The following is a 12669-nucleotide window of genomic DNA, read 5'->3' as shown; positions in this document are numbered from 1 at the left end:
CCACTCCACACACTTTGCCATGTGTAGGAGCTCCCCTTCTTTAGGGTACAGTTAAGCAGATCACCATCTGGGTAATATTTGGCCTTGAGAACCCTTGCACACAATGAATCTGGATAACATAGGAGCCTCCAAGATTGTTTTGCTAGGAGAGCTAGGTTAAAACATTGGATGTCTCTAAACCCCATACCTCCTTTTTCTTTTGGCACGCACATTTTCCACCATGCAAACCAGTGCATGTGTTTTTCTGCTCTTCATCACCCCACCAATACTTTGAGATAGCCGATGTAATCTCATTACATATCTCCTTTGGTAGTTTCAACACAGACATGGCATAAGAGGGAATAGCTTGTATTACTGCTTTGAGCAATATTTCTCTTCCCCTCACCGAGAGAAGCTTCTCTTTCCATCCTCTGATCTTACTCAGAACTCTCTCCACCAGGTGCTGGAAGCAGTCTGCGCGATCCACTCCAACAATTGGCGGCAGGCCTAGGTATTTCTCTGAGATAGCTTCGGCCATGATGTTGAGAGTGGTGCAGATTTCCACTCGTGCTTGGACTGACGTACACGGGCTAAAGAACAACGCTGATTTGGCCTCACTGACTAACTGTCCCGAGGCCCTGCAGTAGTCGTCAAGAACTCTCCGTAGGGATGTTGCATTTGCCTGGTCGGCGCGCATCAAGATTAGTGAATCGTCAGCAAAGAGTAGGTGGGAGACCGCTGGCGCATCTCGGCAAACTTTAACCCCTGTAATATTACCAGCCATCTCCTCGGAAGCGAGCATACTAGACAGGCCTTCCGCGCATAACAGGAATAAATATGGTGATAGTGGATCGCCTTGCCTGAGGCCCCTCGTTGGAGTAAAAGGTGTTGATAGATCATCGTTAATACGTACCTGATACTGAACTGAGGAGACGCATTCCATGATGAGGGCCACCCACTCGGCGCTGAACCCTAGCTTGATCATTATATTCTCAAGAAATCTCCATTCCACCCGATCATACGCCTTATGCATGTCTAGTTTCACAGCACAGGTGCCATACCCCGATGTCTTCCTCTTGATGGCATGATAGGACTCAAAAGCTACTAGGAAATTGTCGGTAATGAGCCGGTCCGGTACAAATGCACTCTGGTTGGGTGATATGATCTCTGATAGTACCAGTTTTAGTCTCCCTGCCAACACTTTGGATATGATCTTATATAGAACATTGCAGAGGCTGATAGGCCTGAATTGTGTAACAAATTCAGGGTTGTCCACCTTGGGAATAAGAACTATCGTTGTATTATTCCATCCCCTAGGGATTTTCTTGGTCTGTATCGCATGCAACACCTCGTCCACCAGATCCTCCCCTATGATATGCCAGAACCGCTTATAGAAAACAGCATGCAGGCCATCAGGGCCAGGGGCTTTGAAATCACCAATGTTGTACAAAGCTTTTTTAACCTCCTCTCTATTATAGGGTTTATTGAGCATTGTGTTCATCTCCTGTGTGACCCTAGGGTTGACTGTCTGAATGACAGTGTCATCATCTCCTTGTGCTCCAGCCGTGAAGAGAGAGGTAAAGTAAGCTGAAATATGCTCATGTATATCATCAAGCTCCTCTACCCAGTTGCCATTGGGATCTTTGATTTTCATAATCGCGTTTCGCTTCTTTCTGCCATTGGCTGCGCGGTGGAAGAAGCATGTATTTTGATCTCCTTTTGCAAGCCAGTCTGCTCTCCCTCGTTGCATCCAGTATAGTTCCTCTTTCTCGAGAATGTCCTCAATCTCGATATGGAGTTTTTGCTGCCGGACTACTGCCTGCGTTTTTAGACGTCTATACAAGCAATATCGGTCCAGGCGTATTAAAAAGTGCTACCGTGACGCGCTATAACTTTTATTGCGTGTGGATTTTTTGTGGGACCATTGAGGATGCTCTAAAGTTGTAAGGCTCCTGCGTCCAAGGATGACGATCCGACGGCTGAGATAGCGAAGGCTATCCTTGCTAGTCGGAGAAGGGATCCACTGCCGGCCGTGTTCGTTAGGACTACCTTGCCTCTGCTCGCCCGGCTCCTCCTCGCGTTCCTTTCTCACCCCTGAATCCCAAGCGCAATTCCCACACGCCTTCCGCCGAAACCCCCGAATCAGGAGCCCCATCCACGCCGCGGCGTCTCTCCTGCTCTGAGGTCCGACCTCCCATGGCCTCCTCCAATCCCAGCTCCGGCGCCGCTGCCGCCGACGACCTCGACCAGCTCCTCGACAGCGCCCTCGACGACTTCACCAGCCTCGATCTAGCCGCCGCCCCCAAAAGGTCCACCTCGAGTACCCGCCGAGTCAAAACTATTTCGCGAGGATTTTGACTGAATCTGTGACGACGTCCCTTCTCTGCAGCAGCAGCGAGGCATCGGCATCATCGTCTTCCGGGAGCGCGAGGCCGGTGATGGGTCTGGGGATGTCGCTGCCTGACCCCAGGGCGCCAAGGAGACGCGCGGCAAGGCAACCCCCGCCGCCGCCGAGGGGCGCGCACGCGTCGGAGGCGCTCGAGAAGCTGACGCGCGAGACGCGGGAGGCGGTCCGGGGGCTCGAGACGGCCACCGGGGGGATCGCGGGCCTGGATGACGAGGCGATGATGGAGGACTTTGTGAAGCAGTTCGAGGAGTTCGCTGGCACGCAGGTATGATTGGTGTACGATGCATGTTCAATGGAAATTAGAAAATGCCTGGATGACTTCGGTGACTGCCCAGTCAGTAATGTTAAAAATGTGACATGCTAAAATCGTTCCAAAGTGCTGGGATGGATGCAATCCGTGTATTTGCATTTTATTAGGGATTCATTAGCTTAAGATTTTGCTGGAGAAAGCTAATCTACTTTTTCCATTTTTGCGAGTAGAAAGCAAATTTAGTTGCCTGCAACGTGAAGCCGTTTGTGTGATTTGATTTTTACAGTGCATACTCCCTTAGTTTTATAGTTGCTCAGGTGATGTTATATGTTAGCTCCAATTTCTATATGCGATGCCTTCAGTTGCGGGACTGCTACTAAAATGTTTTAAGGAGAAAATATGTTGGAGTGCAAGTATGGTTCATTTACCATGCATGTTCATGCAGTTTAGCTTGGTTTGACATTGGGGTAGATTCTCACAATCCTGTTTGCCGCACCTGCTTTTCCAATTTTAGCGTTTGTTTGACCCCACAAACGAAGCCTTAAATTGGCTGCTTAATCTGGTAAAATATGTGACATGCTGAAAGCCATTGGCTAAACCAACACTTCACGGGGATACAAATTTAGGATGTAATGGTGTACTGGCATAGGGATATTTCTTAGTCTTAAGAATCTTTGCCTGAGAAAGCTAATTGAACTCATAGGCATAGGAGTCAAGGAATCCATTGGTGTAAATCTGGTTTTCGAGGGCATACTCCTTAAATTGAATAGCAGTTAGAGTGGTGCAATAAGCTCACTCCAATCCTACATGTGAATGTGATGTCTTCAGTTGTAATGAAATCACAATTTTTGGGCAGGCATGACTATTGCTAAGAAGTTTTTAAGACAACACATGTTACATCATTATTTATGCTCAGTATCTTACCAACTAGTCCTTTTCTAGGCATGGGATTTGAAACTATAAGACTCCCTAGTAAACTATGGCACCATTGTTGGCAGATTGTTGGTTTATTTGGGAAGAAGTCGTATATATTATTAGTTTCTACTAGTTGTACGACTCAACCATGGAAAATAGAGAACTTGATGTAAAGAAGCTGTTAAGTTAGTGTTTGATGTTAGAAAGTTCCAAAACAGAATGTTTGATGATAAAGTGTTGTAACCTTATGTTGTATTCATACAACTGTGAATCAATTGCTTTACTTTGCTCATCTTCCGCAGGATATGGACTCTATTGTTGAAACAATGATGAAACAACTTCTTTCCAAGGAGATTCTTTATGAACCCATGAAGGACATTGTAGAGAAGTACCCAAAATGGCTGGAGGATAACAAAAGCAAGATAAGCAAAGAAGAATATGAGCGTTACAGCAATCAGCTCGAACTCATGCTGAAACTTAATGAGGTCTATGAACATGAGCCTGAGAATATGTCTAAGGTCTTTGAGATCATGCAAAACATGCAAGAATGTGGTCAGCCCCCCAGTGATCTTGTTCAAGATATTGTTCCGGATCTGGATCTGAGCAAGTTGGGACAACTGTAAGTCTTACTGTCTTCTCCATTTTAAACCATTACGCTGTCATTACTGATTTTATTGGCACGTCCGTCTGAACCGAAGTTTATATGCTTGTGGGCTACTGGTATTTTTATTTATTTTATGTGATGTACACTACCTCTAGATAATAATTTATTTATTACTTATATCTTGTGATGAACAATGGTAAACTTTATTACGGAAGATCATGCAATCTTCTTTTAATGGCGTGAGTTGTAAAAAGATTTATTGAACTCTGGTCGAATGATGATGTTGTTGATCTTGTTCTTTTGTGATGGTCGTTTATCTTCTACTTGTTGTGACACAAAAACATTTATGCTTCTGGATTCAAACTGCATGACAACAGATTGCCTAAATTATGCTGATAGTATCAAGTAAAGAGTTCTCTAATAAAAACTGCATACTACTGAGGGCACATCTCTGATCTTAAGAATGTAAATACCACTTTGTTTTTATTGTGTTTATGCAAAAATGGAGGTTATTATTTGCCAATTTCCTTTCCAACATCTTCTTGCTCAATTTCAATAGTAGTAGTTGTTCGTATGAGCATACTATAGGCTAGAACACATCTGCACATGGTAATTTCAGCTGGTGATCAGCTGGTTAAAGAAATTGTCTTGTGATTTAATTAGCAATTAGCCTGTCTGTTTAACAATAGAGTATGCTAGTAGTATTACTTTTTCTTATGCACATCGTATTGTTGTTGGTAAACAAATGGACGTATTATGCCATGCTTTGTACTCTTTCCCTCTCCTTGAGGCAAGTCTTTTGCCGTAGTTTTTAAAAAGAAGATGTCTTATGTACACCCTTATTTACACCGAATACTGACTAACTAGGGATTTTTACTATATTGCAGATCTCCCGAGATGCTTGAATCAACAGAAAATTGCTGCATAATGTGATGAGCAAAACAGTCCATCTTGGGTGCAAATTCCATGTAGTAGCGACAATACCTGTAACCACTCCCCTTTTAGTTCAAAGTTCTTTTCATTGGGATATTTGTAAAGCTCTGCAGATATAAAGTGAATTCAATTTTCTTATTCTTGGATGAATGTCATATTCGGTTCAGTTGATGTACTATAATAATGAGCAAAGTAAGTCCGTTTGCAAAGATGGGGTATATTTGAGTGTTTCTGCATAAATATTGTAGACAACATGTTTGTATTTATTTGGGTGCTGATATTCATCACATATATTGCATATTAGACATTATGCGCACTTGTCCTGTGTGGCATAATCACGAGGCAGCTCACACGGTCTTGTATGGATGGACATTAGAACTGTCCACACGTGGGGGCGCAGCAAATCTGTCCACACGTCCTAACGCAGCTACGTTAGTTATCCATACGATGACACTTTAGTTACCTCAGGAATGACAAGTTTAGTTATTCGGAATGGCAAATGTAGTTGTAAAAAAGCATGTCAACTTCTTTGTTTTGATAAACTATAGTCGCTATGTCTAGTTAACGGTAGTTATCGCGTGTAATTAAATCATAGTTATCATGTACGATTAACTACTTATTCGTGTAAGGTTGGTCATAGTGGGGAGTAACTTAAACTAGTAACATGCATATGTTACTAGTCTATATTACTATCTTCATAGTGGATAGTGTCATAGGAGTGATAACATAAATGTCCTTATTTATTACTTTATAGAGTCATTTTGCATTGAAAAACACAACATATTATGTTATTCTATGCCACTTTTCTCGTTAGTTACTTATCACATCATTTTTTTTGCTTATGTGGTATCTATGTTACTACTTACGTTAGTTTTATTATGACCAGGCTAAAACAAAATTACTTCCTCCATCTCGGTGTATAAGTCATCTTAGGTTGTGCACCGTGACCAGACGGAGAGGAAAACGAGAGAAATCAATGCTAATTTGCTAATTAATACCATTGCATGCAATGAATTGACCAATGCATGTTGTGCTAGTTAGTCTCAAGTCATTAAAAACATACATGACCCATGTCTCTTATTGGTTGATTCCTTTATTCATGTCAAAAAACAAGAAACGAGGTAAAAGTTAATGCATCGTGCCTAAGTGTTTTGGGATTATTTGATTTTCGTAAAATGACTTATTCACCGAGACAGAGGGAGTAACATTAATCGACGTGTGTGGATAAAGTGCAAACATACCACACGTATGGACGTTATTATTTCAGATTTGTTTTGAACACCGTAAAACTAAGCACCTTCAAGCCCTCTGACGCCCTCAACGATTTGGGCCGTCAGATGTCGCATCTTGATTGTTCCTGGTCGTTGGATGGCTGCCTTATCCTTTGTTTTCTTGCTAATTTGGCCAGCTGTCTTTGTGTTTTCCCTTCAAACTACCCCTCCGTTTCTAAATATAAGACCTTTTAGAGATTCCACTATATACTACATACAGATGTATGTAGTCATATTTTAAAGTATAGATTCTTTCATTTTATTCCGTATGTAGCCTATAGTCAAAACTCTAAAATGTCTTATATTTCGGAACGGAGGGAGTACAAGACATTGCATATATGTATAAACTTGAACGGTTTTGTGTGAAGCACCGGATATGGTGGCAACATAAAAATGCTTGAAGTTTGAGAATCAACTCAACGAACTAACATATATATATGCTCGATGGCTGAGAATGACAATGTTAGCCTCTAAAATGGATTCGGCATGCTCCAAATAAAAAATAAACTTGATCATGTTACATAGACACGGGTGGATGAAAGATCCATCATGTCTATGCAATCTCCTCGCGTTGCGTGTTTCAGTTTCAACGGGCACACGGTAGGTTGCCATTGTTCACATGAACAAATAAGAGAACACACTTCATTCTCCAGGACAGCCGTCGTGTTCGAGTTGCCACGGCTTCTGACATCCATAGCAGAACTCAAAGCCACACCTGCCATGGGATCAATCAAAGATCTAAATAGCGGACTATGCCATGTAACAGCGTGTTCTAGTGTTTTTTCTTAATTAAAGCATAGAAACATGATACAACTAAGCATACAATCAGGCATATGGTATAATACTCCCTTTATTTTTAAATATAAGTTTTTTTAAAGTTTTTACTATTGGCTACCTACAAAACAAAATGAATAAATTTATATTCTAAAGCATATTCATATACATTTGTATATCACAAGTGGAAAAAACATAGAAGACATCTTGCGCCCCCGCGTCGTCTCAGCCGAGGCGACACGGGGGCACGCCTAGTCGCGCCGCCCTCCCGCCCTCCTCCTTCCTCCCCTCGCCATCGCCGGAGGAGGCCGCCGGGCTAAGCCCGGGCAGCGAACGGCGACGACGGGGGCGTTTCTCCTCTCGTCAGGTCACGGGATCTCAGGGTGGGGAGGCTCGATCCCCTTTTTCCGCATCGCGCGATGGATTTGTCGAGGGCTTCAGCTGCGTCACCGATGAGCCCCTAGGCCTCCTTCTCCAGCGGGACGGCTTCCTGGCTGCGGCGCTCGCGGGTGGCAACCGTGGCAGCGCCGTCGACGGGCGTCTGGTCTTTGACCGGGCGACTCCTTTTCAACGCGTCTTGTGGGGCGCGGTCACTGGTCGGGCTTGTGGCGGGCTGGCCTTTGGTGGCTTCGTTTGCGCTGCGGTGGTGGGATGCCAGATCGGCCGGATCTGGCCCGTCGGCCTCTACGGCGGGGAGGTGAGGTGCTCGGTGGCTCTCCGATGCCGCTGGCGTGGTGGCTTGGTGGGAGGCGTGCGGGCTAGCGGAGGTGCTGTGCGTGGGGTTGTGGTGTTGGGAGGGTTGTGGTGTTGGGAGGTGCTCCGGGCGAAAGCTTGCCGGCCAACGGTGTCGGCGTCTGTGGACGTCGTCTCACCTCCTTGGAGGCACCGTTGAGGAGTTCTCTCCCTACACACTCTCGGATCCAGTTCTTCGGGTGAAAACCTTAGGCCTGGTTGGGCCGGACGACGGTGTCGGCATCGTCGCTTCCTCCTTGGGGGCGTCGTCTTGAAGAGCTTTGGATCTCGTTGGCCCTCTCCAAGGCTAGACGCTCGCTACATTGCCGTCGGCTGGGGCTCGTCCGGCAATGTGGATGATCTATGCAGCTTCTTGTGTGACCCCTTCAAGCGGAGTAGGATTTGCTGTTGGGTTCTGGTTGTCGGTCTCATCCGGCGTGTTCGAGAGGTCGCCGGCGCGTGTGATGGACTGTTTGGTGCTGTCCGACGCAAGCCTCTACGCTTGTCTGCGGTGGAGGCTACATCCGTGGTCGTCGATGGTGAAGTCGGAGTCGCCCTCGCAGAGGCGTGATGACGATGAAACCGGGATTACAACCTCGACGGAGCTCTTCCCCTTGACGGCGTGTGTGCGTTCTTGTGTAGGTTGCCAAGTCGCCCTGTGTGCCCTGTTGTGGCGGGCGCATTGTAACGGTTTTAGCCCGGTTTTCCGATTATTAACCGGGCAACTCTCTTCGACCTTTTTTAATGAGATCGGTACATAAGGGACCGCGTTTCAATTTTTTTTTTTTACATTTGTATGTCGCCTCTTAATGAAACCTCTAAAAAGACTTATATTTAGAAACAGAGAAAGTATAACACATGTACTCCTCCGTTTCCAAATATAATTTTTTTAAAGATTTCAATACAGACTACATACAATGCAAAATGAATGAATCTACATTTTAAAATATGTTTATACACATCTATTTGTAGTTCATATTAAAATCTTAAAAATAACTTATATATTTAGAAACGAGGGAGTACTCCATCTTATACTAAAGTTAAAAAATAAATTAAAACACTTATTTTAAGATAGAAGGAGTAGAAATCAAGCACTGGTCGGGCATCAAGCACTGATCACATGTTAATTACTTGCCCCTACTACTTCACAAAATCAACGGTTCAGATCTTCTATGCACTTGCCACTTGGTAAGAGGGCGCTGTTAAATTTGCTTTATATTAACTTTAGCGAGAGGGCTCTTCAAAATTAGTTGTACAGCAGGGTTAAAGCCCCCACTACTTAAAACTTTAGATAAAAGTCACAACACATATAGTACTATTTTCAATCACCGCAGAAACCAAGTGTTGTTCTGCAGCAGAAAATTACTGCCACGTCATTACACATCGGAATTCAGAAGTTAGAGGTCGACCGATAGCTCCTAAATTAGAGACGCATGGATATGGGCGTGTCGCAAATTCATCTAGGTGTATACAGACAGAATACAGTACGTACCTGCATGTGATGTGCAGGCAGCCATGGGACTTCTCGACGTAGAACCGGCACCGCGGGCAGCGCTTCCATTTGCACTCCCTGGCGGCCTCAACGAGCAGCAGATCCTCTCGGCCGCGCTCCCCAGCGCCGAGCTGCGCGAACTCAGCGCAGCTCACGCCGGCGTGCCACGGCACCGCGCAATGCGCGCAGAACAGCCGCCTGCACACCTGGCACTCCGATTGCGTCACGGACCCCTCGGACACGCCACCGCCGTCGTCGTCGGCCACCATCATCTCGGAGCAATCGGGGAATGGGCAGTAGGTCCGCCGCACCCCGAGGAACATGGACTCGCATAGCGCCCCGCACCACCGCACGAACAGGTCGGCCGGGAGGGCGGCTCGGCACAGCTCCGGGTCGAGAGCGCCGGCGCAGGACACGCCGGGGCACCGCACGACGGCCGCGCCGGCCTCGACCTTGGCGCGGACATGGCCCGACAGGCACGCCCGACAGAAGGCGTGCGCGCACCCGCTGCCGCCGCGGTGGGCCTCAGTAGGCGCCATGGGCTCCATGCAGATGCTGCAGGAGTGCTGCGCCTTCCCCACGGGTTCCTCCTCCATTGCTGTGGCGCGAGCTTTTGGTTGGAAAGGTGGGAAGCTACTGAGTTTGGCGTATTTTACGGCCGGTGTTACTGCAGTTACGATGAATACACCGTTAACAATCTCTCTTCTTCGGATGGTATACGATCTTCTTGTTTAGGAGAGAGAATGGTGCCATGTCTGTTAGTTTCTTTGGTTTCGTTATGATTTAAAGGACTTTACGGTGGGATTTAAATGGCGTCTGTTGGTTTCCCACGTCTTATGTTCCCAAGGTGAGCGGAAATGATACGATTGGACCGTGGTTTGGTTCGACTCATTTTCCTAAAAAAATTCAGCCGGCTGACCTACCGTGTAATCTCACATATGTATTTTGATCTCGTATTCTTAACGCTGCTCGGGAAGTAACATATAGTAGTATCATGCATATATTACTATTGTATGATACTATCTTCATAGTGCATAGTAACATAAACTAGTATTATAGGTGATCTCATTTATTGACATGAATGACACATAGTAGCATAGCATTTAACATGGTACGGTATCTACCTATGTTACTCTAATCCTCTCTCTCTTCTTTAATTACTTGCCACATCACCATGTTTGCTAGTTCCAAGACTATGTTACTAGCTATGATACCCCACTATGACCAGCCTAAAACCAGCTTTTACCTCGTTTCTAGCTGGAGTGCCGACTGAAACGTTTCTCCGGTCGCACCTATGCGAGGCATGCGTGAGGGCCTTACACTAGCTTTCTCTTTCTTATTTTCTTTTTCCACCGTCCACATCCCATCACCGTTCTCACCGTTCTCTTCCCTTTCCTGTGCCCGTGCCATGCTTCTTCCTCCTCTCCGAAGCAAACCACGTCGTGCAGAAGCGCTCCATCCACGATAACTTCTTGCATGTCCAGAATCTCATAAAGGGCCTGCATTGTCGGAACATCCCGGGTCTTTTCCTTAAGCTTGACATTTCGAAAGCTTTCGACTCTGTTAACTCGCCCTTGAGGTCATGCAACTCCTCGCTTTTGGGCAACGGTGGCGGGACTGGATCTGTCTCTTCCTGTCTTCTTATTCATCAAGAGTTCTACTTAGCGGAAACCCCAGAAGGAAGTTCAGACACGCAAAGGGCCTCCCTCAGGGCGACCTAGTATCTTCGATGCTATTCATCCCGGCCATTGACCCTCTTCAGCAGATCCTTTAGCTCGCCTCCCGACAAGGCATCCTCAAGCCCATTCGTGCAAGGACGGCCAGATGCAAGATTTCTCTTTACGCCGATGATGCTTGCATTTTTGCGAACCCACACAAGGATGAGCTTTGTGCGATTTCTACAATTCTGAAGACCTTTGGGCAGGCAAGCGGACTGATCACAAACTTGAACAAGACTGAGGTGTTCCCGATCTGATGTGCCGGCATTGACCTCCAGGATGTGTTGTAAGTCTTCCCCTCCAAGATCGCCACCTTCCCGGGACGCTACTTGCCCCCACCCCCCTACATTATCGCCGTCTTAAAGGGATTGATCTCCAACCCTTCATCGATAGGTTCGCGTGCAGACTTCCAAGATGGAAAGGAAAACTGCTCAACAAGCCTGACAGGGTGGCACTCGCAGAGTCTGTCCTCACGACCATGGCTACCTTCCACATCACCGCTCTCAACTTGTCAAAGGGGACTGTGAGAAAGATTGGCAAAGTCATTCGGGCCTTCATCTGGCAAAAAGAGGACCCATCTCAGACCTGGGCGAATAGTCCCTTGTTAACTGGAAGAGCGTCTGCCACGCGAGGCATTTGAGCGGTCTTGGGATCATGGACCTGGAGAGATTTAGCCGTGTCATGCGCCTTCAGTGGTCGTGGTTGCAATGGACTGATCCAGAGAGGTAGTGGGTGGGATCGGAGTTACCGTGTGACCAAGCAGACATGAACCACTTTTCACGCGTGCACCTCGATTACGCTAGGCAATGGGCAAAAGACCCTCTCGTGGCATGACAACCAGACCGAAGACGGCCCACTCAAGGTTCTAGCTCCAAAGCTTTACAAAATTACCTCCAGAAAGAACAGATCGGTGCACAAAGAGATAATGAATGAGAACTGGATCAGGGCGGTGGCCAGACATCAAACCATTCAACAATTGGGAGAATTCGTGTCTATATGGACTCAGATCAGTCATACCGCCCTCCTTCCTGCCCAGGAGGACAACATTCACTAGAACTTAACCACCTCACGGGCATACTCTGTTGCCTCTGCCTGCGGCGCACAATTCTTTGGCTCCTACTCATGTTTCGACACGGCCAAGGTCTGGTCCGCAAATGGTGAGACCAAATGCAAGTTCTTTGCGTGGCTAGCTCTACATGGAAGAATCCTCACTACGGATTTGTTGGCTATGAGGGGATGACCTCATGACCCCAGGTGCCTGTTATGTCTTCAGCAGCCAGAAACAACAACTCACGTCTGCAAGGACTGTCCCTTCATGGTCACGGTGTGGAACCAGGTGAACACATGGACAAATGAGGGCATCCCAATCTTGGGCTTCCTCCCAGAGCCAGGAAACGTGTCCAACTGGTGGGATAAGACACTGAAATCACAGTCCAAACAGTTGCGCAAGAGGCGTAGTGGGAGAATCATCTACACGCTATGGTCGATTTGGAAGGAGAGATATAAGCGTGTGTTCAATCGACATCGGCTGACGCGCCGCGAGGTGGCGGCACTTGCCCTAGACGCAATTAACCAGCATGACCTGGCTTTTGTT

General features: G+C 46.6%; 2 protein-coding genes across 3 annotated transcripts; one reads left to right on the top strand and one right to left on the bottom strand.

Annotated features, from left to right (window-relative positions):
- Positions 1-2012: 2012 nt before the first annotated feature.
- On the top strand, positions 2013-5297 carry LOC123403717 (peroxisome biogenesis protein 19-1-like). 2 transcript variants are annotated; one of them, XM_045097631.1, is made up of 4 exons: positions 2013-2288; positions 2372-2651; positions 3854-4170; positions 5043-5297. In XM_045097631.1, exons 1-4 carry the CDS (start codon positions 2176-2178, stop codon positions 5086-5088), a joined length of 756 nt encoding a protein of 251 aa, XP_044953566.1. In that variant the 5' UTR covers positions 2013-2175; the 3' UTR covers positions 5089-5297. The 2 variants fall into 2 exon arrangements, with proteins under 2 accessions (XP_044953566.1, XP_044953565.1); XM_045097630.1 differs by having other exon boundaries at positions 2369-2651.
- Positions 5298-6849: 1552 nt separating this feature from the next.
- LOC123405546 (probable E3 ubiquitin-protein ligase RNF217) lies at positions 6850-9953 on the bottom strand. Its single transcript, XM_045099198.1, has 2 exons — positions 9358-9953; positions 6850-7074 (listed from the first exon to the last, which is right to left on the bottom strand). Exons 1-2 carry the CDS (start codon positions 9951-9953, stop codon positions 7002-7004), a joined length of 669 nt encoding a protein of 222 aa, XP_044955133.1. The 3' UTR covers positions 6850-7001.
- Between the last annotated feature and the right edge of the window lie 2716 nt (positions 9954-12669).

The sequence above is a fragment of the Hordeum vulgare genome, chromosome 6H (assembly GCF_904849725.1).
Source record: "Hordeum vulgare subsp. vulgare chromosome 6H, MorexV3_pseudomolecules_assembly, whole genome shotgun sequence".
Classification (NCBI taxonomy): domain Eukaryota; kingdom Viridiplantae; phylum Streptophyta; class Magnoliopsida; order Poales; family Poaceae; genus Hordeum; species Hordeum vulgare.
The sequence above is the reverse complement of the archived record's forward strand: the minus strand, read 5'-3'. Positions and strand labels throughout refer to the sequence as shown.